Below are 25,974 nucleotides of genomic sequence, written 5' to 3'. Positions count from 1 at the left end.
TAAATAAAGAAAAGTTTTTAAATAAGTTCAGAAAGTCTGAAGAACTACTGATCAAATAACCCATAATGTAATTATCTCACATCTTTCATTATCTCTTTTTTTAATGCTGTTAGTTCATAACAAAATCTGCTCATTATTGGAAAAATCTTAATTCTTATTGTAGAAAGACAAACCACTAAACAAAAACTCTCTTTAAACCACAAACATTTTAAAAATGATTTTATTCATTGAACAGAATCTTTTGACTGAAAAGCTGGCAGCACAGATCATTAACAGAGAATCTCCTGATTCCTTCAGGGTCTTAATGTAGAATAAAATCAGATTACCTCATGAATAGATCTACAGATTTCTTATAGTGTATAAAAGAATTCAAACTTTGTCCCCGTTGGACTGAATTACAGAAGTCCTGCAGTCCTTAAAGTAGTTTTAATCTAATGAACTGATCTGGAACTTCAATCTATTTAATACAAAGCTGATAAAATCAATTTCAGGATATTTAGTGTTTTATTTGCTCAAAAGGAAACTGAAAACATGTGATCCTTGTCTTCTCTTTGTCCTGCGAGGAATTTGACCCTCAGAAAACGTTTCTTAAATGTTGAAAATCAACTAATTTTACACTAAGAGAACAGAAGCTGGTTTTTAATTACCAAGCAAAGCAAATCTAAAGGCCTCTATTAAAAAGCTTTTATAAGAAATATGAATTTACTGCATTATTAATGATTATAGTTCAGCATAAGAAGTAGTTGTCTACATTAAAATAAATCTTGAGATGGACTAAAAACAACAACTGTGGTGGACATCCACAAGAGGAACATGGAGCCAGTTCTTCTCCAGGAATTTTCTTCATCTCTGGGAATATTTTAGACATTATATCATCTTTATAAAGACACAGATCAGCCATGTAAGGTGTTTATTGACGGATTCTAAATGGAAACAGCTGAGTCGTCACATTATTTTACTCTGTTTTGTCTTCATGTAAATAGTAAATGGACTTGTAGCCTACTTCTATAGAATATATAAAATGGGTTTTCTAAAAAGCATCCTTACATATTTGTTTTAAAGTTTTTTACTGTCTAAAACTGATGATTCATAAAGTTACATTTATGTGTAATATAAAGAAGAAGAATACAAACACAGTGTTAGCTAATTGGACCTTATCAGGACTTTGTCATCCTCACAGATGAATTTGTTCAGAAAATAATTATTTCCTGAGTTCCAGCTCTGTTGGGGATTGTTTCCAGGCATCGTCAGTGCATAAAGTGTTGAACTGAACAAATTCTTCCAGTACCTTCAAAAGAAAACATGAACATCAGCACATATAACAACATCCATCCTCACAAAGATGATTCACTTCTTACTGAGATGTAAGGGGATGTTGGGGATTTCATTATTCTCTAAGAGAACTCGGGGGGGGCATGCTGTAAAAGCTGCTCCAGAAAGACACACACACAAAAAAGTCAGACTAAAACTCTCGTCATCTCCCAGTTAAGCCTGAATTGTTTCACTGACTCAGTTCAGCCTTATTTAGTCCAGACCGATGACAATAAGGCAATCCTGCAGCTGTTACCAGAAGCAGGGAGATGGAACGGCAGGAGACTGCAGACGGACTAAATGTGGAAGTGTTTCATGTTAATTCTGTCTTCTTCAGTCCTCCATAAAGTTTTTTAAATTCTGTATTAAATCTTCTACACAACTCACTTTATAATGTTTTTCCATTTTACTAATGAATAAACTGTCCAAGTAGACCATGTAGACCAGACTAATGACACAATAAATTTAGGTTATTATCTCTACTGAATAAGTGAACCCCACTGACCAGGTAACCGTTGAACTAAATAACCATCCTTTAGTAAATTAAATTATATAAATAGAATAAACATGAAAATTACTTTATCCCACAAAGAGAAATTGTAATATTTTTAACAAAGTAATCCAGCAGGTAAAAGGAAAATATTGTTAGCCTAACAGCATCATGGTTCCGGAATTCTGAAAACTCGTAATCCCAAATTGACCAATCATAAGAGAGTACCTCCACGTAACCGCGTAGCAGGGCTGCACATTAGGTCTGGAAGAGGTGCGCGTTGGGCCTCTGCGGAGCTACGCAGCGCTTATGGCGGTGATAAAATATAAATATAAATCCAGCTTTAGCCTGGCTCAGAGCAGACTTGTTCTTGTAGTTACCATGGTAACTCAGCAAGGGTTCATTTCAGCCACGATGATGGAATAGATCTCCCACTGAGACGAGAGATTTATTGAAACAGGCTAAATTTTCCCTTTATCCAGCTTCATTGAACACCGCCTGGTCAGGAGTTGGTGCTTTTTATATGTAGGGAAAAAGGAAAATATTTAAGTACTTTTTCAAAAGAAATATTTTCTTACTGAAGTGTGTCCTTGTGTCCATCAATCCAGACCCATGTGGTGCCATTATTCTGCAGCCCCATCCAGTATCCGTGATACTCGTCATAGTAGTACTTCGTGTTTTGACTGATGAATTTCTGTAATTCATGTTATTGCTTATGATCAAATAAATTCATCTCAGATTTAATGGCATCAGTTCTGGTATTCCAGATCACATAAATCTGATAAATTAACTATTAGGGTCAAAATCTGTCTGTTGGTTGTTTTTCTACTTTAACTGATTTAAATCCTAACCTTTAATTCTGTATGAAATATTTGATTCTTACAGTTTCTGAGACCTTTTGCATCACTTTAAGGTCAAAATTTAGCTTAAAACCCTGTTGAACACTGATTGATACTTGTCTTCTGCCCCCTGGTGGATGCAGTAATAAAACAATGATGCACCACGATAATTTCAACACATCAACGGTAAATATACAAAAATTATTTTTATTTTTTTATATTTTGTTAAGGGATACATAAAGACTTCACATTTTAAAAATGAGATTTTCTCTCCATTTTTTCTTCCATCAGGTTTAAAGGATTAATTTCACACCGAAAGTGCAAAAACAGCCTGATTATATATTTATTTTGTTTTTCATATCCAATTTCTGAAAGAATAATGAAAAACTAACTGATTATTTATAACTTTTAATTAAATATTAAATGAACAAATGATCTACGGAGCAAATTCTGATCAGAACTTTTATTTATTTATCTTTAAATGGCATTTTGGTAAATTAGGAAATGATGTTGGTGCAGTGTTTGTGTTAAAACTCACCTGTTCCTGCAGGTCATCAATAACAACCAGATCTGCGTTTTTATCTTTGCAGTACTGTCGACTGTCATTCCATGTCATCCAAGGACTGTCTTCATAAAACAGGTAGCACTTTTTCTGGTACTGAATCCAGCCGGTGCGACACGACTGACACTCTGTGTTCATGAAATGAGAAGAAAAATGGAACCAGATTAACTCAGTGCAACGAAATGTCTAATTCAGGATACACACTGATCTTAACGAATACATCAGGTACTTAGTATTTTCTTTATGCTTCAATTTTGTAAGAAATTGTTCAACGGAAGTTTGACTATTTTATTTGTTTTGTTTGGGTTTTTTAAAGTTAATTTTTAAGTTCTTACAGCAGATGGAAACAATATGTTTGTTCATGTAATAGGCCAGGCAAGTCAAATTTATTTGTATAGCACATTTCCTGTATAAGACAATTTACATAAAACATTAAAAGCTTTACAGCAGGGATGCCCAAAGTCTGTCCTCGAGGGCCGCTGTCCTGCAGATTTTCCAATGTTTCCTGCTTCAACACACCTGACTCCAACAGCCTATTAAGTTTTGCTCAATGACTCATCAGTTTGAGTCAGATGGTTTTGGAGCAGGGACACATCAAAAACCTGCAGGATTGTGGCCCTTGAGGACCGGATCTGGGCACCCCTGCTTTACAGCATTGAGCAATAACAAGTACATTAATAAAAACAGACTTTAAAAGAAATAAAAGAAATGAAATAAAAACAGAAAATAAATTAAATAGAGAAAAAGCACAAAATAAAGTTCCCGTGTGAGGAATTAACAGTTGTTCTGATAAAAGGAAGCAGTTAGTTAATTTTGAGCTTTTCACCTCCTTTTGGAGTTAGTCTTGAGCCCCAGAAACACATTTCAGCCTTATCTTTGTCACTTCAACTTACTTCTCTTCACGCAAAAAAGTATTTATTTAATAGTCAGTTTGCATCAAAAACAAAGCTCTTTAGCAGACTTGTCTTCATTTGGCCTTGATACTGACTGTGTACCCACAGAAGTCTCTAAAATATTAAAATAACAAAGATTATAGTAATGTCTTGAATATTTTCTTTATCTTGTAAACTGGATCTGACAAAAATCCTGATGCAATGTGTTAAATTAATCAGTCTCATAGTCTGAGTATCTTAAGAAGTATATGTGAAGCATTAATGCACATATAGGTGAAAAAGGAAAAGAAGACAAACCCCTAAGGCAGAAAATAAACTCATTTAATTACATGTTTTTGTGTTTGTGCCTCACGTTTGATTCGTTGTTTGTGCACGTCCTCAGAAATTAAAGGACCATTTATGCTCCATTATGTGCGTAAATAGCGAAATCTGTTTCAAACGTTTTCATGCGTCACCGTCCTCATACTTCCATGCTTGTTTTGCGTTGCCATGGTTTTCAAGTTAAATCCTCCCTTAGTGGGCAGTGCTAAGTTCATTCCTGCGAGCTGACGTCAGTTTCAGACACCGTTTTGCTGCATTAACGCATCTACAAAGTTGTTTAGGTTGTTTTGGGCGGTTGTAAAGCTCGCACAATTTCTACAGTTATTGTGCTCGTCTTTATTCTTCTTCTACTTATTTGTTCCCATCCTGTTCCTCTTCTTCTTCTCTGGTTCATTTCTTTTGCTGGTCACATGTCAGATATTCTGCTCAGCACTGCCCCTGTGATTTCCGGTGGTATTTCTTTGTTTTCTGCTTCAAGCGACAGAAACCTAAGCTCCCTGATATATTGTAATGAAATGTATTTAACCAACATTTTGCTCAAGCTTTTGTTGAAAAGACTTTAAATGGAGAAGACATTGTTATGTAGCATGGCTGACTAAGTAATGAGTATGTTTTTTAATTTCTATTTCTTTGTAGGTCTTTAACTCCATTTGTACATTTTTTAATGAGGAGTAAATGCAGATGATGGAAAATTTATACCCTAATGAAGTACAAACTAAATATTAGGCATTATCCACATCAATGCCTTAAAATCTGTCAGAGGCTGAACGTGTCTCACCTTCATGCAAAGGTCATAAACTACCTTTTTTCCCTGCTTTTAAACTCTCCCCATCATGAAACTGAGCAAGAGGAATTGCTGAATTGTATTTAAACTTCACACAGCCTGCTTCCTCAAAGCTGATCTTATAGAGGCCGATGATAGGATACCGTTACGATCCTCACAGATCCAGAGTGCCTTCAGGATCTCTGACAATCTTCAGGATTTATCAAACTTCCAGGACAGAAGTATAGAAATCTGAAAGCCAGGTAAAGTCTGCTCCTCCTGCTTCTGGAGACAGAGATGTTTGCCATATCCCAGTCTTCCAGCCTGTTGCAGGAGAGATCTTGTTGTATCCAGCAGTCTCACAATGTGATGACAGAGGAGACTGAGCCGTCAGTCTTCTGAAGGCCATCGTTCTGGCCATGATGTCAATAAAGACCTTGGCCTCCCTCTGTGACTGATAAGAAGGGGATAGATTTGCCTAACCAGTCCCTTCTGCTTCAAAAGGAAAAGAAAAGAAAAAAGAAACAAGATCATGTGATGTACCCTCTCATATGTGTCCGTGGATGGAGGGAGAGGTATAAGTTTGTGCCACTAGCTTATTGGTAACCAGGACACATTCTTTATAATTTAGCTGGGTATTTTGAATGTAAAAATGTTCAGTGCTGAAACCAAAGACCTCTTCATTCCACACATCATGTTCCCAGGCAATAACATGCCTAGTTAACCTTTTCACATGATATTTCCATATATACATTCAAAGACTCTATCAGGGCCTCAACATCAGCTTGTTCTCTTAAAAACGCAGTGACATCATCAGCATAGACACTGACCACCAAAAGAAGATTTTCACCCATCCCAAGTAAATGAATCCTACCCAGCCTGTCACACAGCCTACAAAGCAAGGGTTCAGTAGCTACACTGTCCAGCTGCCCTGAAGTAGAACAGCCCTGCCTTATTCCTCTACTCACTGGTCTACTGAGACCACCTCCTACCTACAGAAAACACTCTGTATCACTTACCAAACACTCCACCCAGGAAGTAAATCCATCACCAGAACCAAACATTAACAGAAAATCCATAATTATTACATCATCTGCAAAAGTCAACTGGACAAAATGTCAAGCTTTTCAGTCAGGGACATGTGCGGGGGGTAATACTTCCCATATTGCCTGGGAACTTAATGCGGGGAAGAAGAGGAGTGATGGGATGTGGGGGTGGGATGATACAGTTAATAAAGTTGGTACAAGGTTGTCTAAATGGAAATGGTTGCTACCCCACCTGTCCTATAGAGGATGTGACCTGATTGCTAATAACCTAGTAGTGGCCTTGATGGTTGTAAGTTTATACTTTTCTCTCCTCCCTAAGGTCTTAAATACATTTGTGCACAACATTTGATTTTGGACTTTTTGGAGCAGGAGGCACTGGATGGAGGCCAAGGTCTTATTGATGTCATGGCCAGAAGAACCGTGATATGGGAAGCATCTTTCTCCTGAAGCAGGAGCAAGCAGACATAACTGGGCTGTCAGCTTTATATACTTCTGTCCTGGAAGCTTGATGGGTCCTGATGGTTGTCACACAGGCTGATGGCATATCAGGTCCACAGATCTTTGAGAAGCGGCTTTTTCATAATGGTATGATTAAAGCGGTGGAGATGTTTCCTGAATTGTTTAATCAGCTTTTTGGAATAAGGAGGCAATTATTCTTTTGAGGAAGTAAATCTAATGTTCCCATCTTTGACTGTAGATCCCATTATGAACGTTTGGAAGGAAGATGAGTACGGGTTGCTCTTGCTAACAGTTTCAGGATTGAGGGAGTTCAAAAGCATGAGGAAAAGGTAGGTGAGACACTTTGAGTGCCTGACAGATTTGAAGGCTACGGATCAAATTATGCATGTAACCAACTGTCCATCCGTCTGTGTATCCATGATAGTTTGTATTTAAGGGTCGTTGCCTTCTATTTGTTGTGTTTTTGTCTCCTCTTTCTTCTTTCTGCTTTCCCTTTTGCTGCTTTCTTTCTTTTTCTGTCCCCTCCAGTCAGGTCCAGCAAGATTACATAGATTCCATAAATCAAAGTAAATAAATAAATGAATCAGATTATCAAGAGGAGCCTTATATCCATAAACCTCCCCTTGGCAGAGCAAATTTGTTTGGAACAACACAGCAATTAGATTATCATTCAGCTTAATATGATGCTGGACAGGACAGGCAAATTTTTTTTTTTTTTTATGTAATCAAAGGGATTGATCAACCTACGACTACCATGCTGTGATGGAGAGGAAATTTAAACAGACACAGACAGCCAGGTTGCTTCTTTGATGAAAGACACCATTTCCTCTTGGATTAATAAAGTATTCTGATTCTGATTTTGAAATGCAGCAGCACATCCTGCATCGAGGAGAGGAACTGAAACTAAAGTATCCATCTAACCACCAATTCCACCAACCACCAGTCTGTTGGGGCCATTTCTAACATTTTGTTTACACCCTACTAGGCCTGTCACGATAACAAATTTAGCTGTACGATAAATTTTCTCAGAAATTATCGCGATAAACGATAATATTGCGCAAAGCGCTAATGTGTCATTTTGAGACCATTCTCAACTAATATAATGACATATGCCATAATAATGCAAGTACCCCTTTTGTAAAGGTCAATAAACTAAATAAATAAAAGCGCCTTTTTCACATACGCCGGGACACCGGCCCAAAAGTAATGCGACCCACTGGGAATCCTCCCAAACCTCTCGATTAGCCGGCATTGCTCTTAATGTGTATTTTGTCAAATACGCTAGTATATAGGCTGACTCTATTTGCGTAATGTGCCTGCGGATTACAGGGGTTATTACGGTAGACCAGGAAGTGGGGGCTTTGTACTGACGTCGTAAGCTAGAATGTGTGTGTTCTGCTTACATGTGGGGAGCAGCGAAATGATAAAAGAGGAGGTGCTTGCATCTATTATTTCTCCATTCGACTTATTTACATATTTTAACATGAGAATCGGAGGTTTAGCGCGAGAGCGTGAGAAGCCACTTAAATGCGCAAGTCTCACGGCCATTGCTTGTTGGCAGCCCTGCAAAACAAATGCGGCTTACCGGCTCGTGCTGCAACATGCTGCAGTCAAGTATGACACCAGAGAGATCACTCCGCAACAAACCAGAGCGTTGAGTCGAAATACTCCATAGTGAAACCTATTGTCATACACAGTTTATGGTAAAGGGGGGACTAATAAAAATTATCGCGGCCGGCAAACTTATCGTGCTCTTATTTTCTTATCGTTCAATTAATTGACTTATTGCTTATCGCGACAGGCCTACACCCTACACATTTGGCAACGTTATTCGAGCTGTGATTGGAAATTAAGTTGCTTGACTTGTCATGTCAAGGTCTGCATGGTGGTGTGGTGGTTAGCAGAGCTGCCTTATAACAAGAAGGCTGCTGGTTCGAACAGGGTCCTTTCAGTGTGGAGTTTGCATGTTCTCCTTGTGTGTGCGTGGGTTCTCCGTGTACTCTGGCTTCCTCCCACCGTCTAAAGACATGCATGTTAGGTTAATTCGTTGCTCTAGATTCTCCCTAGGCGTGACAGTGAGTGGTTGGTTGTTGCTCTGTGTTGGCCCTGCGATGGACTGGCGATCTGTCCAGGTTGTTCCTGCCTCTCACCTGCTAATTGCTGAGATAGCCAAATAACTTCATATTAGTCAATATACTTCCATTTTTATATTTAAGACCTGCAACACCTTCCAAAAAAGTTGGGACATGGAGAATAATTTTTTAAAGTTAAACAAAAAGTGTTTTTTAATACGGTAATGTCAAGTAATTGTAATGATGATTTAATACAAAAGCATTATCCATGACAGTCTACGTCTTTGAGGAGCTCTGGGTTGTTAGTTAATGAAAAAAAATTGAACAGTTTTTAAAAACAGTGTTACTCAGAGGAAGATCGAAAGGGATCTACTTAAATTTCATGCAGAAAATCATTGAACCATTCAAGCAATCTGGAGGAATTTCAGTGTGTAAAGGATGAGGGAACAAGTCTAACATGGACATGCAGGATCTCTGATCTCTGTTGATGGGACATACCGTGCTGAGGCTTCAACACGTGTCTAGAAATGGAGAAAGTGTTTACAGCTTGTTCCAACACTCATATTGTTTATGGTGAGCGATGTCATCAGTGGCATTTGAAGCATTTAGTGGTTCAGAAAATGGTTCGAATTTTGCTGCAATGTATTGACAGAGATAAAGCCCAAGGAATCTCCTCCTAATTCAAGAGTAGTGTTGGAGTGTTGAGAGTTTGAGCGACATATTGGTGAGTTTAGTTTGTTTTTAGTGTTGTTATAATGGAGCCTATGAACAAGCAATGAAAAAAGAAAACAGATTTCAAACAATTAAAAGACTTAATATTAAAAAAACAAAGTCTTTGTGGCACAACTCCTACAACGAAGGAAAGTTGGGATTATGATCCAGCTAAATATATTTGCATGTTCCTTAATAAAATATAATAATAACTGTCTTAGCTATATTGACTTAGTTAAGTACTTACTTTTGTTGGGGCAAAATTCGTTTACTGGAAAGCTGTTGAATGTCAGGATGACTCCCAGTGTCCAGTTGAGGTCGTCTCGGTCTCTGCTCAGTTGCTCGGTCTGATTCTCCAATCTTCTCTTTTCCATCATTAGCTGCTCAGTCTGGTTCTCAAACATTTTCATCTTCACTGTGACCTGCTCAGTCTGATTCTCTAAGACTTTCTTTTCCATCGTTAGCTGCTCAGTCTGATTCAACAATATTCTCTTTTCCAACATTAGCTGCTCAGTCTGATTCAACAATACTCTCTTTTCCAACATTAGCTGCTCAGTCTGATTCTCAAACATTTTCATCTTCACTGTGACCTGCTCAGTCTGATTCTCTAAGACTTTCTTTTCCATCGTTAGCTGCTCAGTCTGATTCAACAATATTCTCTTTTCCAACATTAGCTGCTCAGTCTGATTCTCAAACATTTTCATCTTCACTGTGACCTGCTCAGTCTGATTCTCTAAGACTTTCTTTTCCATCGTTAGCTGCTCAGTCTGATTCTCTAAGACTTTCTTTTCCATCGTTAGCTGCTCAGTCTGATTCAACAATATTCTCTTTTCCAACATTAGCTGCTCAGTCTGATTCTCAAACATTTTCATCTTCACTGTGACCTGCTCAGTCTGATTCTCTAAGACTTTCTTTTCCATCGTTAGCTGCTCAGTCTGATTCAACAATATTCTCTTTTCCAACATTAGCTGCTCAGTCTGATTCAACAATATTCTCTTTTCCAACATTAGCTGCTCAGTCTGATTCAACAATATTCTCTTTTCCAACATTAGCTGCTCAGTCTGGTTCTCAAACATTTTCATCTTCACTGTGACCTGCTCAGTTTGATTCTCTAAGACTCTCTTTTCCAACATTAGCTGCTGAGTCTGATTCAACAATATTCTCTTTTCCAACATTAGCTGCTCAGTCTGATTCAACAATATTCTCTTTTCCAACATTAGCTGCTCAGTCTGGTTCTCAAACATTTTCATCTTCACTGTGACCTGCTCAGTCTGATTCTCTAAGACTTTCTTTTCCATCGTTAGCTGCTCAGTTTGATTCTCTAAGACTCTCTTTTCCAACATTAGCTGCTCAGTCTGATTCAACAATATTCTCTTTTCCAACATTAGCTGCTCAGTCTGATTCAACAATATTCTCTTTTCCAACATTAGCTGCTCAGTCTGGTTCTCAAACATTTTCATCTTCACTGTGACCTGCTCAGTCTGATTCTCTAAGACTTTCTTTTCCATCTTTAGCTGCTCAGTCTGATTCTCTAAGACTCTCTTTTCCACAATCAGTTGCTCATTTTGTCCTTTAAGGTTGCTGAGGTTTGCTTCCAGTTTGTTCATTACTGTGGTGACTAGGAAGGAAAGGAGACAGCACATTAGTAAACCAGTCCATCAAACAAAAAGTCAAATATCACTTTACTATTAATTGTCGTCCACTTGCTATCTATGGTTGCTTTAATTCAGCGCAAGTCCAATAACACCTTTTAAATGCACCCGCTGTTTAATCTTTAGGAAAAGTTTATGTCTCTATTGCTTTATGATCCATCTATCCATTTGTAGTAGGACACACGTGTGTTACGTGTGTTATTGATTGCCATACGTGTTGGTCGGCCAATTACTGGGGGGGACGGTCATAAAAAAGGCAAGCAGGGCGTGCAGGCCGCCTCTCGCTTGCTGGTGGTTGGGCTTATGTGTTGGTGGTGCCCCCTCTGTGTGTCGTGTGGATTTAAGTTGGTTTAGTTTGTTTAACCTCACTTGTGGTGTTCCTGGGACCCCCTTTTTGATTTGTCTGGACCCTCCCCAACCAAGTAGGTCTCAGCCCTTATTTATTCCCTTGGTTTTATTGGTTATTTTAATTGATATTTTTTTGTTTAATAAATTCATCTGTTTATTGAACGCCACACATTCATTTTCTAACCACTTATTTCGGGTTGGGCAGCAGCCTAAGCAGACAAACCCGGACTATGTTCACTCCGGCTACTTATTTGATTTCCCTTTGGGGAATCCCAAGCATTCCCAGGCTAGTGGAGAGACATTTAGGCCTTGGTTCCACCAACGGGCGCAGGTCGGGATGAGACGGTTAGGGTGTGGATATGATTTGTAAACTGTAATCTTGTTGGGTTCCCAAAGCCAACCGTAACCTTATCTGAAAGGCGGAGTGTCAGGTGGATAGTAATTAAAGCCTCAGCTACGTAATAGCCTGACGCCATCACAGCACAACCACTTCCTTAAAGTATAACCAAAACACTACTCAGAAACAAAGGAGGAGAATGCCAGTCATCCACCATGTTTATGTTCTTTCATCTTGGTGGTGCTTCGTAACAACATTTCATGCCAGGTCGCAAGGGATGTGACTTTTTCTTTTCAACTAATCAGTCATGTCAAGCTCCACCCTTAGGGGTCAGATCAGTTGGATTTGTACCCCAACCGAAGGGTCCCAAAAATGTAGGATGGGTTGGGTCAGTTTTTGCATTTGGAATTATAATTATAGACATGCGTCTACTCGCTCCACCCCACACCCGTTGATGGAAACTGGCTTATAGTCTCTCCAGTATGTCCTGGGTCTTCCCTGGAGCCTCCTCAGGAAGGGATGGCATCCAGGAGGAACCCTGGCCAGATGTTTGAGCCACCTCATCTGGCTACCCTCAGAGTGGAGGAGCAGCGGTTCTACTCTGAGACCCTCTAGAATGACCGAGCTTCTCACCCAAGGGAGAGCTCAGCCACCCGGGGGAGGAATCTCATTTTGGTCGCTTGTATTTGCAATCTTGTTCTTTTGGCCACTACCCACAGCTGGTGATCATAGGTGAGAGTAGGAATGTAGTGTGACCGGTTGCCTTTTGGCTCAGCTCCTTCTTCACTACAATAAACTGATGCAAAGTCCACATGGGGCGGCGTGGCTCAGTAACGTAGAGCGGTCGTCTTGTAGCCTAAGGGTTGCCGGTTCGATCCTCGGCCAAGTCGAATTCATGTCAAGGTGTCCTTGGGCAAGACACAGAACCCCTAATTGCTGCTGATGGGTTGTGGTTGAGCACCTTGCATGGCAGCTTCTGCCATCAGTGTGTGAATGTGTTTGTGAATGGGTGAATGTGATGTAAAGCGCTTTGGGTATCATTCCAGGTATAGTAAAGTGCTATATAAATATGCACCTTTTACCATTTAGATCACAGCCGACACTGCTCCAATATGCCTGTCGATCTCCATTCATCCCTCACTCATGAACAAGATCCCCACTTCCCGACCAAGAGAGGACACGCCAGCCTTTTCCGATTGAGGACCATGGTCTTGGATTTGGAGGTGCTGATTCTCATCTCAGCTAAGCACGCTTAACTTTAAATCACTCCAGTAAGAATTGGAGATTGCAGCCTAATGAAGGCAACAGAACCACCACATCATCTGAAGCCTTAGATCAGAGGCCACCAAGCTGTGAGTTGAGGTGAGTGCACCAGATCATGGTCTTTCCCCGCCAGAGAGTTGACATTCTACAGCCTTAGAGTGAACTTTGGCAGCTGAGGATTGGACCAAGATCCCCACCTTCAGCCACCACCCAGCTCACATTGCACCTGACCCCTACGGCCTCTTTCACAGGTGGTTAGCCCATGGGGACTGATGTCACCTTTTTGAGCTGAGCTTGACTGGGACCCCATGTTCATAGGGCCTGGCCACCAAGTTGCCACGAGCCCCACCTACAGACCTAGCTCCAGAGGGGGCCCCAGGAACCCATATCTGGGCAAGGGAATCTTTGAACCAATGTTCTTTTTCTACATAGGGGTCTGCTGAGCTGCACTTTGTCTGGTCTGTCATGTAGAGACCTTTTTGGCCTTTGATGACCATTCTAGGGGCATGAGGTCTCTGACAACATAGCTCCTAATATCACTGGAAAGTGTAAACCCCACTACCAAGATAAGGTGGCGGCTCCAGAAGAGGCTGCATTGTGATGTGGTGATAGAACCTGAAGAGGTTGATTGTGAGTAACTAGCACCATTCAAGTATGTAGAAGTTCATCTGAGCAGTGTATTGAATTTGTTAAGGAATACTTTTAATAATTATGAGAGACGTTAACAAAGTTATTTAATCCAAACCCATTACAGAGTTCTTCGATTTTATCTTCTGGTTAGAACATTCTCCCCACACTGAAACAACGATCATGTAAGCTGCTTTAATTGTTTATTATAGTTTAGTGCTTAAATAAAACTCACTGTAGACGATGAGGATGATGATGCTCGCCAACAGGATGATGCAAAGTATCCCCAAACACATCGGCAAGAGATGAGTGCGAGAGTGAGAGTCTGCAACTGGTTCAATTTCTGCTTGGGGTGAAAAAAAGTGAATCTGAAATGACTAAACATTATGGTGGTTTACTATCTTGGAATGTGTACAGACACCATATGTTATACAACTGGGTAAGTTTCTTCTTTTAAATAAACCTCTGAACCAGTTTGACATTTCCCTTCTGACCATGCAGGGTATATTCATGTACAACAATTTACAGTTAACATTGTCACCAGAATAATTTACAGTATGTTATGCTATCAGAGTAAAACATTCATTAAGAAAATGGAAGGAAACAGACAAAATACAAGAAAATAATTCATAACTTGCAGCTCATATACACTCAACAGCCACTTTATCAGGTCCAACTGTTCAATTACATGTTAACACAAATATCTAATTAGCCAGTCACACTGGGAAAGTGGCATGGATGCTGCTCTGAGTATTTCAGAAACTGAGGCTACAATACACACAGACTCTCCAACACTGGACAATAGAAGATGGAGAAACATTGCTGGTCTGATGAGGCTCCATTTCAGCTCCACATTCAGATGCTAGGCTCAGAATTTGGTAGAAACATCATAAAAACATGGACCCATCCTGCCTTGAATCAATGCTTCATGCTGCTGCTGGTGTAATGGTGTGGGGGATATATTCTTGTACCACTTTGGGTCCCTTAGTACCAACGTGGCCTGGTTTAACCACCACAGCATTACCTGAGTATTGTTGCTGACCATGTCCATCCCTTTATGACCACAGTGGAGCATCTTCTGATGGCTATTATCAGCAGGATAATGCACCATGTCACGAAGCTCAGATCATCTCTAACTGCTTTTTAGAACATGACAATGATTTCACTGGACTCCAGCGGCCTCCTCAGTCACCAGATCTCAGTCCAGTAGAGCAGCTTTAGGATGTGGTGGAACGGGAGATTCTCATCATGGATGCAGCCGACAAACCTGCAGCAACTGTGTGGAGCTGTCATGTCAATATGGAGCAAAACCTCTGAGGAATGTTTCCAACACCTTGTTCAATCTAAAAAGTAAGGTAGTTCTGTAGTAAAAAGGGGGTCCAGCCTGGTACTAGAAGGTGGACCTGATTAACGGCTGGTGAGTGTACATGTACTAGAAACCCTCAAAATGCCAGAATGGTATTTTCAAACTTACCAAATTTACTTGATACAGTAGCTTCAGGCTCTTTTGCTTTGATCTCTGAAGTAGTAGTCGGGTCCTTGTTTTCCTCTGTGTGACAGAAATATTAACAATTATGGGAACCCTGTAGCCAGCCTGAAGAAACTCATCTGAATTATGTGGGTGTTATCTTAGGCTGTCTAATTCTGCTTTGTTGATAGGATTGTTATATTGACTGACACTTCTGATTTCCATCTGTTCAAATCATGTGATTTAAGCTTTTAACTGCACTATCAAGTTGTCCATAAATGCAAACATACAACAGCACACGATATAAAAGAAGCAGCAACTCCGAAGTTATAAATGGTTCTGAGACTGTAGAGAAAATGCAACTTTTACATTAAGTTTTCACACTAGTGCTTCATCCATGTGGATGCCCAGGTGTCTGTTAGAACAAGTGAATTGATGTGGTCATGGGTCACCACTGACCTACACAATCAAGGTCAAACACCATCTCCACTATTTATAATTTATAATATAAAATATAAACTGTGGTAATTTATATATATATATATATATATATATATATATATATATATATATATATATATATATATATAGGTGCTGGGCATGTTAACGCATTAATCGCGCGTTAACGCAATGCTTAATTAACGGCGTTAATTTTTTTAATCGCTCTTAATTTTTTTTTTTTTTTTTTTTTTTTTTTTGCTGGCCGCTGGCTTTGATGACAGAAACATGGCGTCCATGTCTCCCTCCCCTGCTGCAGCGGTGCGTCTGACGTGATCGGGAGAGAGCGGGTTTATTAAAATAAAGAGATGTTTTCTGTCTGGAACAGGAAGAAGAAAAAAAGAACCGACGTTTCTCTTTGTCAAAATACATGCAGATGGACAGAACATCGTAATTTTTGGACGGGAAACTTTTTTTATTATTATTTTTTTAATAAATGCAGTTTTAATTTATGCAATACAGCAAAGGTAAGACATTTTTTCTGACTTTTACAAACATGAAGCATAAATCGGGTCTTCTTCTGTCTCTGGTTCGGTGAATCTTGGTCATAGCGAGATGAAACTTCCAGCTGTGGAATCTGTGCGATGTGAGCTTTCAGTAGAGGAGTCGTTTGTTCGTGTTCACACGGGGAGACGTAATTTGTGTTTACATATTTTTTGGACTTTGTGTAGCTGCTCTTCAAATAATTTGTTGTCTTAACTGTGTTTGTGGGTGATAGAAATGGTTTTACTGAGCTGGTAGCTGAGATTCTGGACTTTCTGTGGATACCACACATGTTTATAGTTACATCTACAGACCTGACGCTACACCCGGAACGAGATGTTAACCCCTTAACTCCCGGTAGCGGAGGCTGAAAATTAAAGTTTAGAGAAATTATATCCAGAAATCTGGATAATGAAACACTAAAGGTGCATGGATGGAAGTTATTGTGCATATTGTGAATATTTCTCTCCTCACCATCTAGAAGCTGTGAGATTCTCATCCTGCTTTCTGTCTGTTCACCTGATGCTGATATTCATCACATATTGCTCCTTCTGTGTTTAAAAGGAAGCAGCTTCACAGCTTTAAATTCATCCTGCTGACTTTTTACCTTTTAGTTAGTAAATCCTGAACATTTCATCTTTCTTTGTCATAAATGTTTGATTTTATAAATATATATGAAGAAATATTTCATCTGAAAATTGCTGCTAAACCTGTTTATGTGTTTAGTGCAGGGGTCTGCAACCTTTCCAATCCAAAGAGCCATTTTTCCCTCAGCCAGCTAAATAAAACTACTTTAGAGACGCAAATGTTACCAGACTTTTCAAAAAGGAAACTTAATATATATTTTTAATGAAGAGCCACCATAGGATGTTTGTTATTTTTGAAGAACCACATTTTTAATTCCATTTTTAAGGTTTTAAAATAAAGAAAAACATAAAACCTTTATAAAAAAAAAGAGGACAGGCAGACTTTCTGCTAAGTAATGCAGATATTTGTGGAAAATGATGTAAAAGAAAGGGGGAAAAAAAAAGTCCATGGCTTCCAAGTTAATGACAAGAAAGATAGATTTAAAAAAATATTTTAGCCACGTATTTAGAGGGATTGTGGAAGGTCCAGAGAGACACTTGTAGCTCTAGAGTTGCAGGTTGGAGACTCCTGGTGTAGTGTTTGTAAACCAAAACTTACTGCATTTTCTTTTTATAGCTGTAGGCCTTTTTTTAAAGGAAAGAGACATTTTGCGCGTAACGATGTGATTAATCGCATGACATGCTGCGATTAAATTAATTAAAGATTAAAGATTAAATTAAATTAAAAATTTTAATCGTTGCCCAGCACTAATATATATATATATATATATATATATATATATATATATATATATATATATATATATATTGTGTGTGTTTTAGGCAGCCTACATAACTGTTAATTCCACATTTTTAATCCTGCCCTTTTCTTATCGTATAAGATAGCTGTCAAAAAGACGTATGCATGATTCTAAGATTTGTAGTCGTATTTTTGTGTTAATAAAAGTTTTGTACACAAATCAAGGCTGTCATATATGTGCGTCTGGTCAATTTTGTGGATTAGGAGTTGTTTTATGTGAGTATGAATCTTAAAGCTGTGAGTGCAAAATCTTGTGAATACAACTCCAATTTCTACGAAGACAAAGTCTCCTATTCTGTGTGGACACGAATTCACGTTTTTGGGTACGAGTAGAAAAGTATTCAGATGACGTCACAAGGGAGGAGTAATCGATCTGCCGATTGTACAAAACACAACAAGCTCCAATTTCAAAGATGGCTGAAGAAATTGCAGCGGGAGGAGCTACCGGCTCAAGTGAAGCATCACAGGTAAGATGTTCAAGCGGTCTTTATTTATATATTAAAGAAAAACATACTATTTTCAATAATATTCTTTGATTTAAAGACATACTGCTATAGTTTGCCATGTCGGGTAGTGCTAGCATTAGAAGCTGGCTTGTGCTATTAGCATTGATGTAGCGTGGAAACTATAAAATGTTTATTCTTAGACAATGTCGATTGAAATGCGACTTTTATGGATTTATTAATTACGCTATTTAGTCGATCAGTCTGTCCTCGCCAATCCTCTTTTCCATTTACCCCACTCCCTTCGCCCGCCGAAGCTGAGGATAAATCAATCCATGTACCGGTGAATAACCGTATTTATTATATATGTCATGATATGCATATTTATGTAATCTTCTCTGCCATAAACACGATATTGCGGGGGTTGCGGGGGCGTTTGAGTGACGTGACCTGGGACGCCGATGGAGTGAAAAGACTTAATTCCTCAACCAGTGGAGCACCGTTGCTAGGGGCATTGGCGTCCCTAGCAACGGTGCTCCGCTGATTGATCAGATGACAAAGATGATGCTCAGGGAGGAAATATGCCAGATATTTGCCCTATGAGGTTTTACGCGGTACTTAACCAACTTCAGAGTAATAGTGATGGTTAAAGAAATCCATTGCAACTTTCTACTGGGAGGAATTAAGTCTCTTCACTCCATCGGCGTCCCAGGTCACGTCACTCAAACGCCCCCGCAACCCCCGCAATATCGTGTTTATGGCAGAGAAGATTACATAAATATGCATATCATGACATATATAATAAATACGGTTATTCACCGGTACATGGATTGATTTATCCTCAGCTTCGGCGGGCGAAGGGAGTGGGGTAAATGGAAAAGAGGATTGGCGAGGACAGACTGATCGACTAAATAGCGTAATTAATAAATCCATAAAAGTCGCATTTCAATCGACATTGTCTAAGAATAAACATTTTATAGTTTCCACGCTACATCAATGCTAATAGCACAAGCCAGCTTCTAATGCTAGCACTACCCGACATGGCAAACTATAGCAGTACGTCTTTAAATCAAAGAATATTATTGAAAATAGTATGTTTTTCTTTAATATATAAATAAAGACCGCTTGAACATCTTACCTGTGATGCTTCACTTGAGCCGGTAGCTCCTCCCGCTGCAATTTCTTCAGCCATCTTTGAAATTGGAGCTTGTTGTGTTTTGTACAATCGGCAGATCGATTACTCCTCCCTTGTGACTTCATCTGAATACTTTTCTACTCGTACCCAAAAACGTGAATTCGTGTCCACACAGAATAGGAGACTTTGTCTTCGTAGAAATTGGAGTTGTATTCACAAGATTTTGCACTCACAGCTTTAAGATTCATACTCACATAAAACAACTCCTAATCCACAAAATTGACCAGACGCACATATATGACAGCCTTGATTTGTGCACAAAACTTTTATTAACACAAAAATACGACTACAAATCTTAGAATCATGCATACGTCTTTTTGACAGCTATCTTATACGATATTTTCTCCCTTTTTTCTCCCTCTTCCTCTATCTCCTGTCAGGCACTGACATAAAAATAAAGAAAAGAAAATAAGAGTACAGTAAAAATAATAAAAATGTCAAGTGCAGCCATGTATATAACATGTCTCCCTTGGTAGAGCAAATCTGTCAAGCAAAATATGGCATACAGACCACCGTTCTGTATGTTAGGATGCTGGACAGGACAGGGTAAAGGAAAAAAAAAACATATATATATATATATACACACACACAAATTTATATACGCTGAAGATTCGATGGTGTAGACTTTGAGCAACAGAGTTAAATAAGTCCAAAAATGGCAGCATCTTTGGAGAATCTAACATGTTTGAATTAGGCCTGTCACGATAACAAATTTAGCTGTACGATAAATTTTCTCAGAAATTATCGCGATAAACGATAATATTGCGCAGAGCGCTAATGTGTCATTTTGAGACCATTCTCAACTAATATAGTGACCTATGCCGTAATAATGCAAGTACACATTTTCAAAGGTCAATAAACTAAATAAATAAAAGCGCCTTTTTCACTGTTGCATCTTCAAATAAACTCCAGACAAGTAGACAAGCATGCCGGTTTTAATGACGAACCAAACTTCAGCACTTTACATCGAACAAAAACCCGTGTTCTTCTTCTGCTCTTCAAAATCTACTGCTTGTGAAACAAAGTCATTCTGCCCTCTGTTGGCCTTATAAGTAACTACAACCCAGCAGTTAGCTGGGATACCACATTCACATACGCCGGGACACCGGCCCAAAAGTTATGCGGCCCACTGGGAATCCTCCCAAACCTCTCGATTAGCCGGCATTGCTCTTAATGTGTATTTTGTCATATACGGTAGTATATAGGCTGATTCTATTTGCGTAATGTGCCTGCGGATTACAGGGGTTATTACGGTAGACCAGGAAGTGGGGGCTTTGTACTGACGTCGTAAGCTAGAATGTGTGTGTTCTGCTTACATGTGGGAAGCAGCGAAACAATAAAAGAGGAGATGCTTGCATCTATTATTTACATATTTCAGCATGAGAATCGGAGGTTTAGCGCGAGAGCGTGAGAAGCCACTTAAATACGCAAGTCTCACGGCCATTGCGTGTTGGCAGCCGTGCAAAACAAATGCGGCTTACCGGCTCGTGCTGCAACATGCTGCAGTCAAGTGTGACACTAGAGAGATCACTCCGCAAGAAACCAGAGCGTTTAGTCGAAATAATCCATAGTGAAACCTATTGTCATACACAGTCTATGGTAAAGGGGGGACGAAAAAAAATTATCGCGGCCGGCAAACTTATCGTGCTCTTATTTTCTTATCGTTCAATTAATTGACTTATTGCTTATCGCGACAGGCCTAGTTTGAATTTGTTTGTATAAACTGTGAACAGCACAGGTTAGCCAACACAGTACCACATTTAAGTATTTAAGACCTGCAACAAGCTCCAAAGAACAGAAGAGTGCAGTATATTGTATGTTGTAGTAAAATGTTATTACTTACTTGGTTCAGTAGTCACAGGCTCTGCAAATTTTACCCCAGAATAAACTGTAACATCCTCTTTTTCCTCTGCATGATAGAAACAACAATGCATAACTGATAAGAAGCAGTTTGTAGACTGTTTTCTGTATTCTAATTCATATTAGCAAAATAAGCTATCAGTAAATTTCTGCAGAGGAACACCTACAGACTCAGAAGAGTGCGGTTAGACTGTCTGTTTGCTCCATGTAGGAGACTGGAGTCATCAATGGTGATGATTTAAAGGGTGGAGTTGTACAGCTGTTTTGAATGTAGGCTTGTTGTTGGGAACTAATATAAAGAGAGGCACTCTAAGAGGAGAAGTTAGCTGGGAGCTAACATGAGCTAGCAGGGTTAATGTTTTCCTTTGTACTCTCAATAAACAAAGCAATCTTAAAATAGTAATGTTTTCTCACAGTAATCAACTCTTAAATATATCACTGGGACATCCCTAATTTTTACACTGCATTAACATTATCTACATCTGCTGTTTCTTACTCAGCTTTGACATGAAGAGGAAATACTTTGGGGCACTTTCCACAGCTGAAGGTCTGATACTCATCCTGCCATGAAATATTTATAAACCTCTAATCCAGGGGTGGCCAACGTCAGTCCTCGAGAGCCACAATCCTGCAGGTTTTCCATGCATCCCTGCACTGACACACCTGACTAAAACTTATTAGTCATAGTGCAGATCATTATAGGCTGTTGGGTCCACTTAATTTGAGTCAGGTGTGTTGGTGCAGGGATGCATGAAAAACCTGCAGGATTGTGGCTCTTGAGGACCGATGTTGGCCACCCTTGCTCTAATCTGACTTGTATGCTTTAATTCTGACCCTGTCGATTGTCTAGGTAGTTGTAAATGTCAAGGTAAGGTAAATCGGGTAATATCTCCATCAGTTGGATGTTTTGGAGTTTTTTTTTTACCAGGAATTTGGAAAATCAGGCGGATTTTTTGGAATAGTTTGGAAATGGCCCTTTCCTGTTCCACCATGACTGTGCACCAGTGCACAAAGCAGGTCCATTAAGACATGAATGAGTTTGGTGTGGATGAACTTGATTGACCTGCACAGAGTCCTGACCTGAGTTAGAGAAGAGGTTGAAGTTAGAAGCTGTTATAGCTGTAAAGGGTGGGCCAACGTCATATTGAACTCATTTGATTAAGAATGGGATGTCCATTAATCAGGAGTCAAGGCAGGTGAGCCTATACTTTTGACAATATAGTGTATAATCAAGTTGCATGAAAAGCAGGCAGCTTTTCATGTCACAGCAGCAGTGGCAGCAAGCATGAGGAACAAGACAGGAAGTATGTTGCTTAACCAGATCACCCAGACTGAATGGATATGTTTGATATGTGGCATGTAGAATACAAGGCAGAGTAACTCCAGTTGGGTACCTGATCTAGCTTGCGGGGTTTTCCTCAGTTAACCTATTTCAAGGCAAATGTTTGCATAAACTATTTTCTTTGTTAAAGCAAAAATGAGGCAAATCTTCACTCTGACCATTAAAAAAAGGAAAAAAGAAATGTAACTAGATTTTAAACTTAACAAAACCCTACATAGCAGCCACAGACCACGAAAGAAAATCTGAGACATGAGTTGGTAGATTTAATTTACCAACTTTGCCAGCAATAAATAAAAAGATAAGTAAGAATTAGAATTGTGCTCCAACAAAAAGGTATTCTTACCACTTCACCAAGAGATAAAAGTGATAAATGATGGGCAGCGGTGATAAAAGTCCTACAGCAGCTTCACCCAAAGTAAACACCTGATGATAAAATAGATCACTGACTGTTTGTTTTACACGATTTATTTTGCTTTTTTATTTTTTTACATTAGATGATCACTTAAATTGTAATAATCAGTTCAATATTTCATATAATCTAAACCTAAAAAAGGTCTAATTTGTGCCGCCCTTTTCCTGGTCAGTGCTCCTGTCTGGCCCCCCATCAGAACTTTTCTAGATCCACCCCTGCATAGCTGAAGTATAAATCCTTTCGTCAGCTACTGTGTTAGAGAAGATCCTGCCAAAAGCAATACTTTGGGGTAAAAATGTGACGGTGTGAACCATGAACCACTAGTTTCCTCTTTCTCAGCTAAACGATAAACTAGTGTAACAATAGCCGATCAGCTGATCACCAACAGCCATTGCTGCACAAACCGAGAAGACCCGAGATCCTCTAGAGCAAACACATTGGAGCAAAACGCAGCTGGACTGTCGCAAATTTAAAAAAAAGTGGGTAAAGTGCGGGTGTGGAGTCCTCTGACTGGGAAAAGAGTGTTAAAACATCCCCTTTCTCCACTGAGGCGACGTTCGCGGGTTGCTCCATTAATGCTGTGTTTATTCTCAAGTCCATCCATAGAATCACCCAGCTGATTATTGCAGTTTCTTTAAAAATAAAATGATCATGCAAATGACCAAAATTATTTAAAAAAAAAATCTGACTAAATATTACTGCATTTTAATTTTTGTACTTCGTATTTTGTAGGTTTTTATTACGTTTTAATCTGTAGTTGTAAATATTGTACTGTGAATGTTTTACTGTAAATTCTTATAGTAGTTTCTTTCTACTCTTAAATGTTAATATCTTTTTCTACTTTAGCTTTCTAATGCTCTCTCTGGGGTGTGGAGCGTGGAAACTGTTCGGGGTGCACTGTGGGTCTCTGGCTGCTGTCACTTTGGGCTCTGGGCTTGGTGGGGCCTGAGTCATCCTGCCCTGGTAGGGGTCCCGGGGAACAGTTGTGCCTACTGCTACTAACGGGGCGGCTCATCTTCCTTCACTTAAATGGCAAACAATCCCTGGGGAACCCTGTAAATTCATGTGTCTGTATGGGCTCTCTTTTGAACACTGGTGAGGGGTGAATGTATCTGGATGTTGGTATGGATGGACAAAATGGATGAAATGGAGGTGTGTCTGGTTGTCTGTTTATGTGGCTGTCTGGAGCTCACTGCCCTCTGGCCCACTGCTCCCTCAGAGGTTGGTGGGAGTTAAGCCTTGAAGCTGGATGGGATTAGGGGTGTAGCTGTGACCTTCCTCTGCCTCCTTCTGTCCAGGTGCATGGTTGCCCAGAGCCTGGGGCCCTCTTAGTCTGCCTCTGATCCTTGGAGGAGACCCGTTTGCATTTGCATGATCGCTCATCACAACTAACCCCTAATGTTTAGTACACACACCTACATACACACACACAAACACACACACACTAGTTGCTGTTGTGTTTGTTGTTCATGTTCATGATTTTCAGTCTGATGTGTTCTCTTAGAAGCCTTTAGGATGTTTACTGGTTCTTTCCAGGTGTAGCAGCTGTTTAGTTTCTGTTTAGCTTTGATTGCAGTTCATGCGGTTTGTTTTCTACCTTTTGTTCTGTTCTCCCTTTTTCTATACTTTCTCTTCCTATTTCTCCTCTATCCACCTTTTCCTTTCTGCTGTTTCTATGGTGCAGTCCAGCAGTTATAAGCAAAAACATATTTTAAAATAATAAAAAAGAATAACATTTAAGATTAAAGGGGAGCCCTGTATCCAAAAGGCTCCTCTTAGTAGAGTAAATTTCTTCTGCACAATACGACAACCAGACCATCATTCTGCTGTTATGATGCTGGACAGGTTAAAAAAAAGACTCAAATGTTCCTGCGTGTTTGTCAGACAAAGGGATTCAGGATATGAAGATATCTGTGAATGCTGCAATCTTAATAAAAAGCAGGACTTAAAAACAAATTTGTAAGAATTGTTGGTGAATGAGGCCCAATCATCTCAGCAACCACAGTGATACAAGCAAGCTTATTCCTCACTGAACATCAAGCTGCACACACCTACACCAGCTGGAAATTATGACGATCCAAGAAAAATGAATTTCTGTTTCTGGGACAATTGATTGTATTTTAACGTACAATAATTAGTAATAATAATAATAAAAGTACATTAGTCTGGATTAAAAACATGGATGAAATGCTTTAAACAACTCTACAAAGAAGCATTTCCTGAACCGGTTGACTCCTGATTGAACACTGAAAAATCTAAGCTTGACTGATGGTCTAGTCTGGAGCAGTTGATCTGCAATAAAGATTAAACCTCCAGTTTTTAGTGAAACCTAAAGACAAGTAGGTTCAGCTGGGATAACTGGAAAATCCCAGCTGAATCTGGTGTCTAAGTTTAGTAAAACAGCTAACTGGAAACAAACAGAACTAGTTCCATAACTTCACTAAACAGACCATTTAAAGACGTCTTAAAATCAAACATATTAAACGTGTTTAATATGAGGAAATCAGGACTTCTTTACCTTTTGAAGGTGATGCATTTTTGTTAAAAACCAGAGTTGAATCATTTATTTCTTCCTCCATCCTTAAAGATCATCTGCTGCTGTTGATGTTTCAGAGTTGAGGATGAGACCAACCTTCAACAGAAGCTGGTACGCATATTTAAAGCTATTACTGTAGGAGGAATTCCTGTTGTAGTTCATGGAGAACCAACAGGTTCCTCTTAACATTTAAACAGAAATCATCTGCCAACGTCAGAAAACAATGCAGGAGACCTGAATTTCATGTATGGAAATTCATTGTTATCATCTGTTTGTCAGATCTAGGAAGTCTGTCTCTGTTCCCACTATTGTGATACAAAGGTTGAAAGATTTAGTCACAATAATAACCTTCATCTGTCCTTTACATATTTACATATTTTTATTTAGTAGTGGTGCAAAAAAAAGAAATTGTAGGTTTGGTGATTTGCCCTCAGCAATGATATAAGTATGTGCTTTATATTATTCCTTTGAATCAGCTATTTTGTTACATTTATAACAACATTTTTATATGAAACTAATACTCAAAATTATTATGAATGCATGTATTTTTACTCTTTTAACTCTTGACACAAATTAGATGTTCTACAAAGCTGGAACTGCATGTTTATGCATTCATGTTTGATTGCATCTATACTGTGTGCACATAATGTTTTCACT

At 39.2% G+C, this 25,974-nt stretch overlaps 1 protein-coding gene across 6 annotated transcripts; it reads right to left on the bottom strand.

Annotated features, from left to right (window-relative positions):
* Positions 1–260: 260 nt before the first annotated feature.
* Positions 261–25,974, bottom strand: LOC121641945 (girdin-like). Of its 6 annotated transcripts, none has more exons than XM_041988352.1 (9): positions 25,300–25,974; positions 21,011–21,076; positions 15,169–15,243; positions 13,930–14,037; positions 10,683–11,085; positions 9,715–10,598; positions 3,179–3,330; positions 2,380–2,495; positions 261–1,288 (listed from the first exon to the last, which is right to left on the bottom strand). In XM_041988352.1, the coding sequence occupies exons 1-9, from the start codon at positions 25,358–25,360 to the stop codon at positions 1,144–1,146; spliced, it is 2,010 nt and encodes a 669-aa protein (XP_041844286.1). In that variant the 5' UTR covers positions 25,361–25,974; the 3' UTR covers positions 261–1,143. The 6 variants fall into 6 exon arrangements, with proteins under 6 accessions (XP_041844286.1, XP_041844287.1, XP_041844284.1 ...); XM_041988353.1 differs by having other exon boundaries at positions 9,715–10,393; positions 10,730–11,085; XM_041988350.1 differs by having other exon boundaries at positions 9,715–10,975; positions 11,018–11,085.

This window comes from Melanotaenia boesemani, chromosome 6 (genome assembly GCF_017639745.1).
Source record: "Melanotaenia boesemani isolate fMelBoe1 chromosome 6, fMelBoe1.pri, whole genome shotgun sequence".
NCBI lineage: Eukaryota > Metazoa > Chordata > Actinopteri > Atheriniformes > Melanotaeniidae > Melanotaenia > Melanotaenia boesemani.
Note: the sequence above shows the minus strand (reverse complement) of the source record. Positions and strands in the feature narration are given on the sequence as shown.

Bases quoted from the DNA above. Each gene is read 5' to 3' on its own strand.
- LOC121641945 (XM_041988349.1), bottom strand. From the start codon at position 25,360: ATGGAGGAAGAAATAAATGATTCAACTCTGGTTTTTAACAAAAATGCA. The intron at 21,077-25,299 runs GTAAAGAAGTCC...TCTATCATGCAG, and splicing joins AAATGCATCACCTTCAAAAG to AGGAAAAAGAGGATGTTACA. The intron at 11,086-13,929 runs GTGAGTTTTATT...TTTCCTTCCTAG, and splicing joins CATCATCCTCATCGTCTACA to TCACCACAGTAATGAACAAA.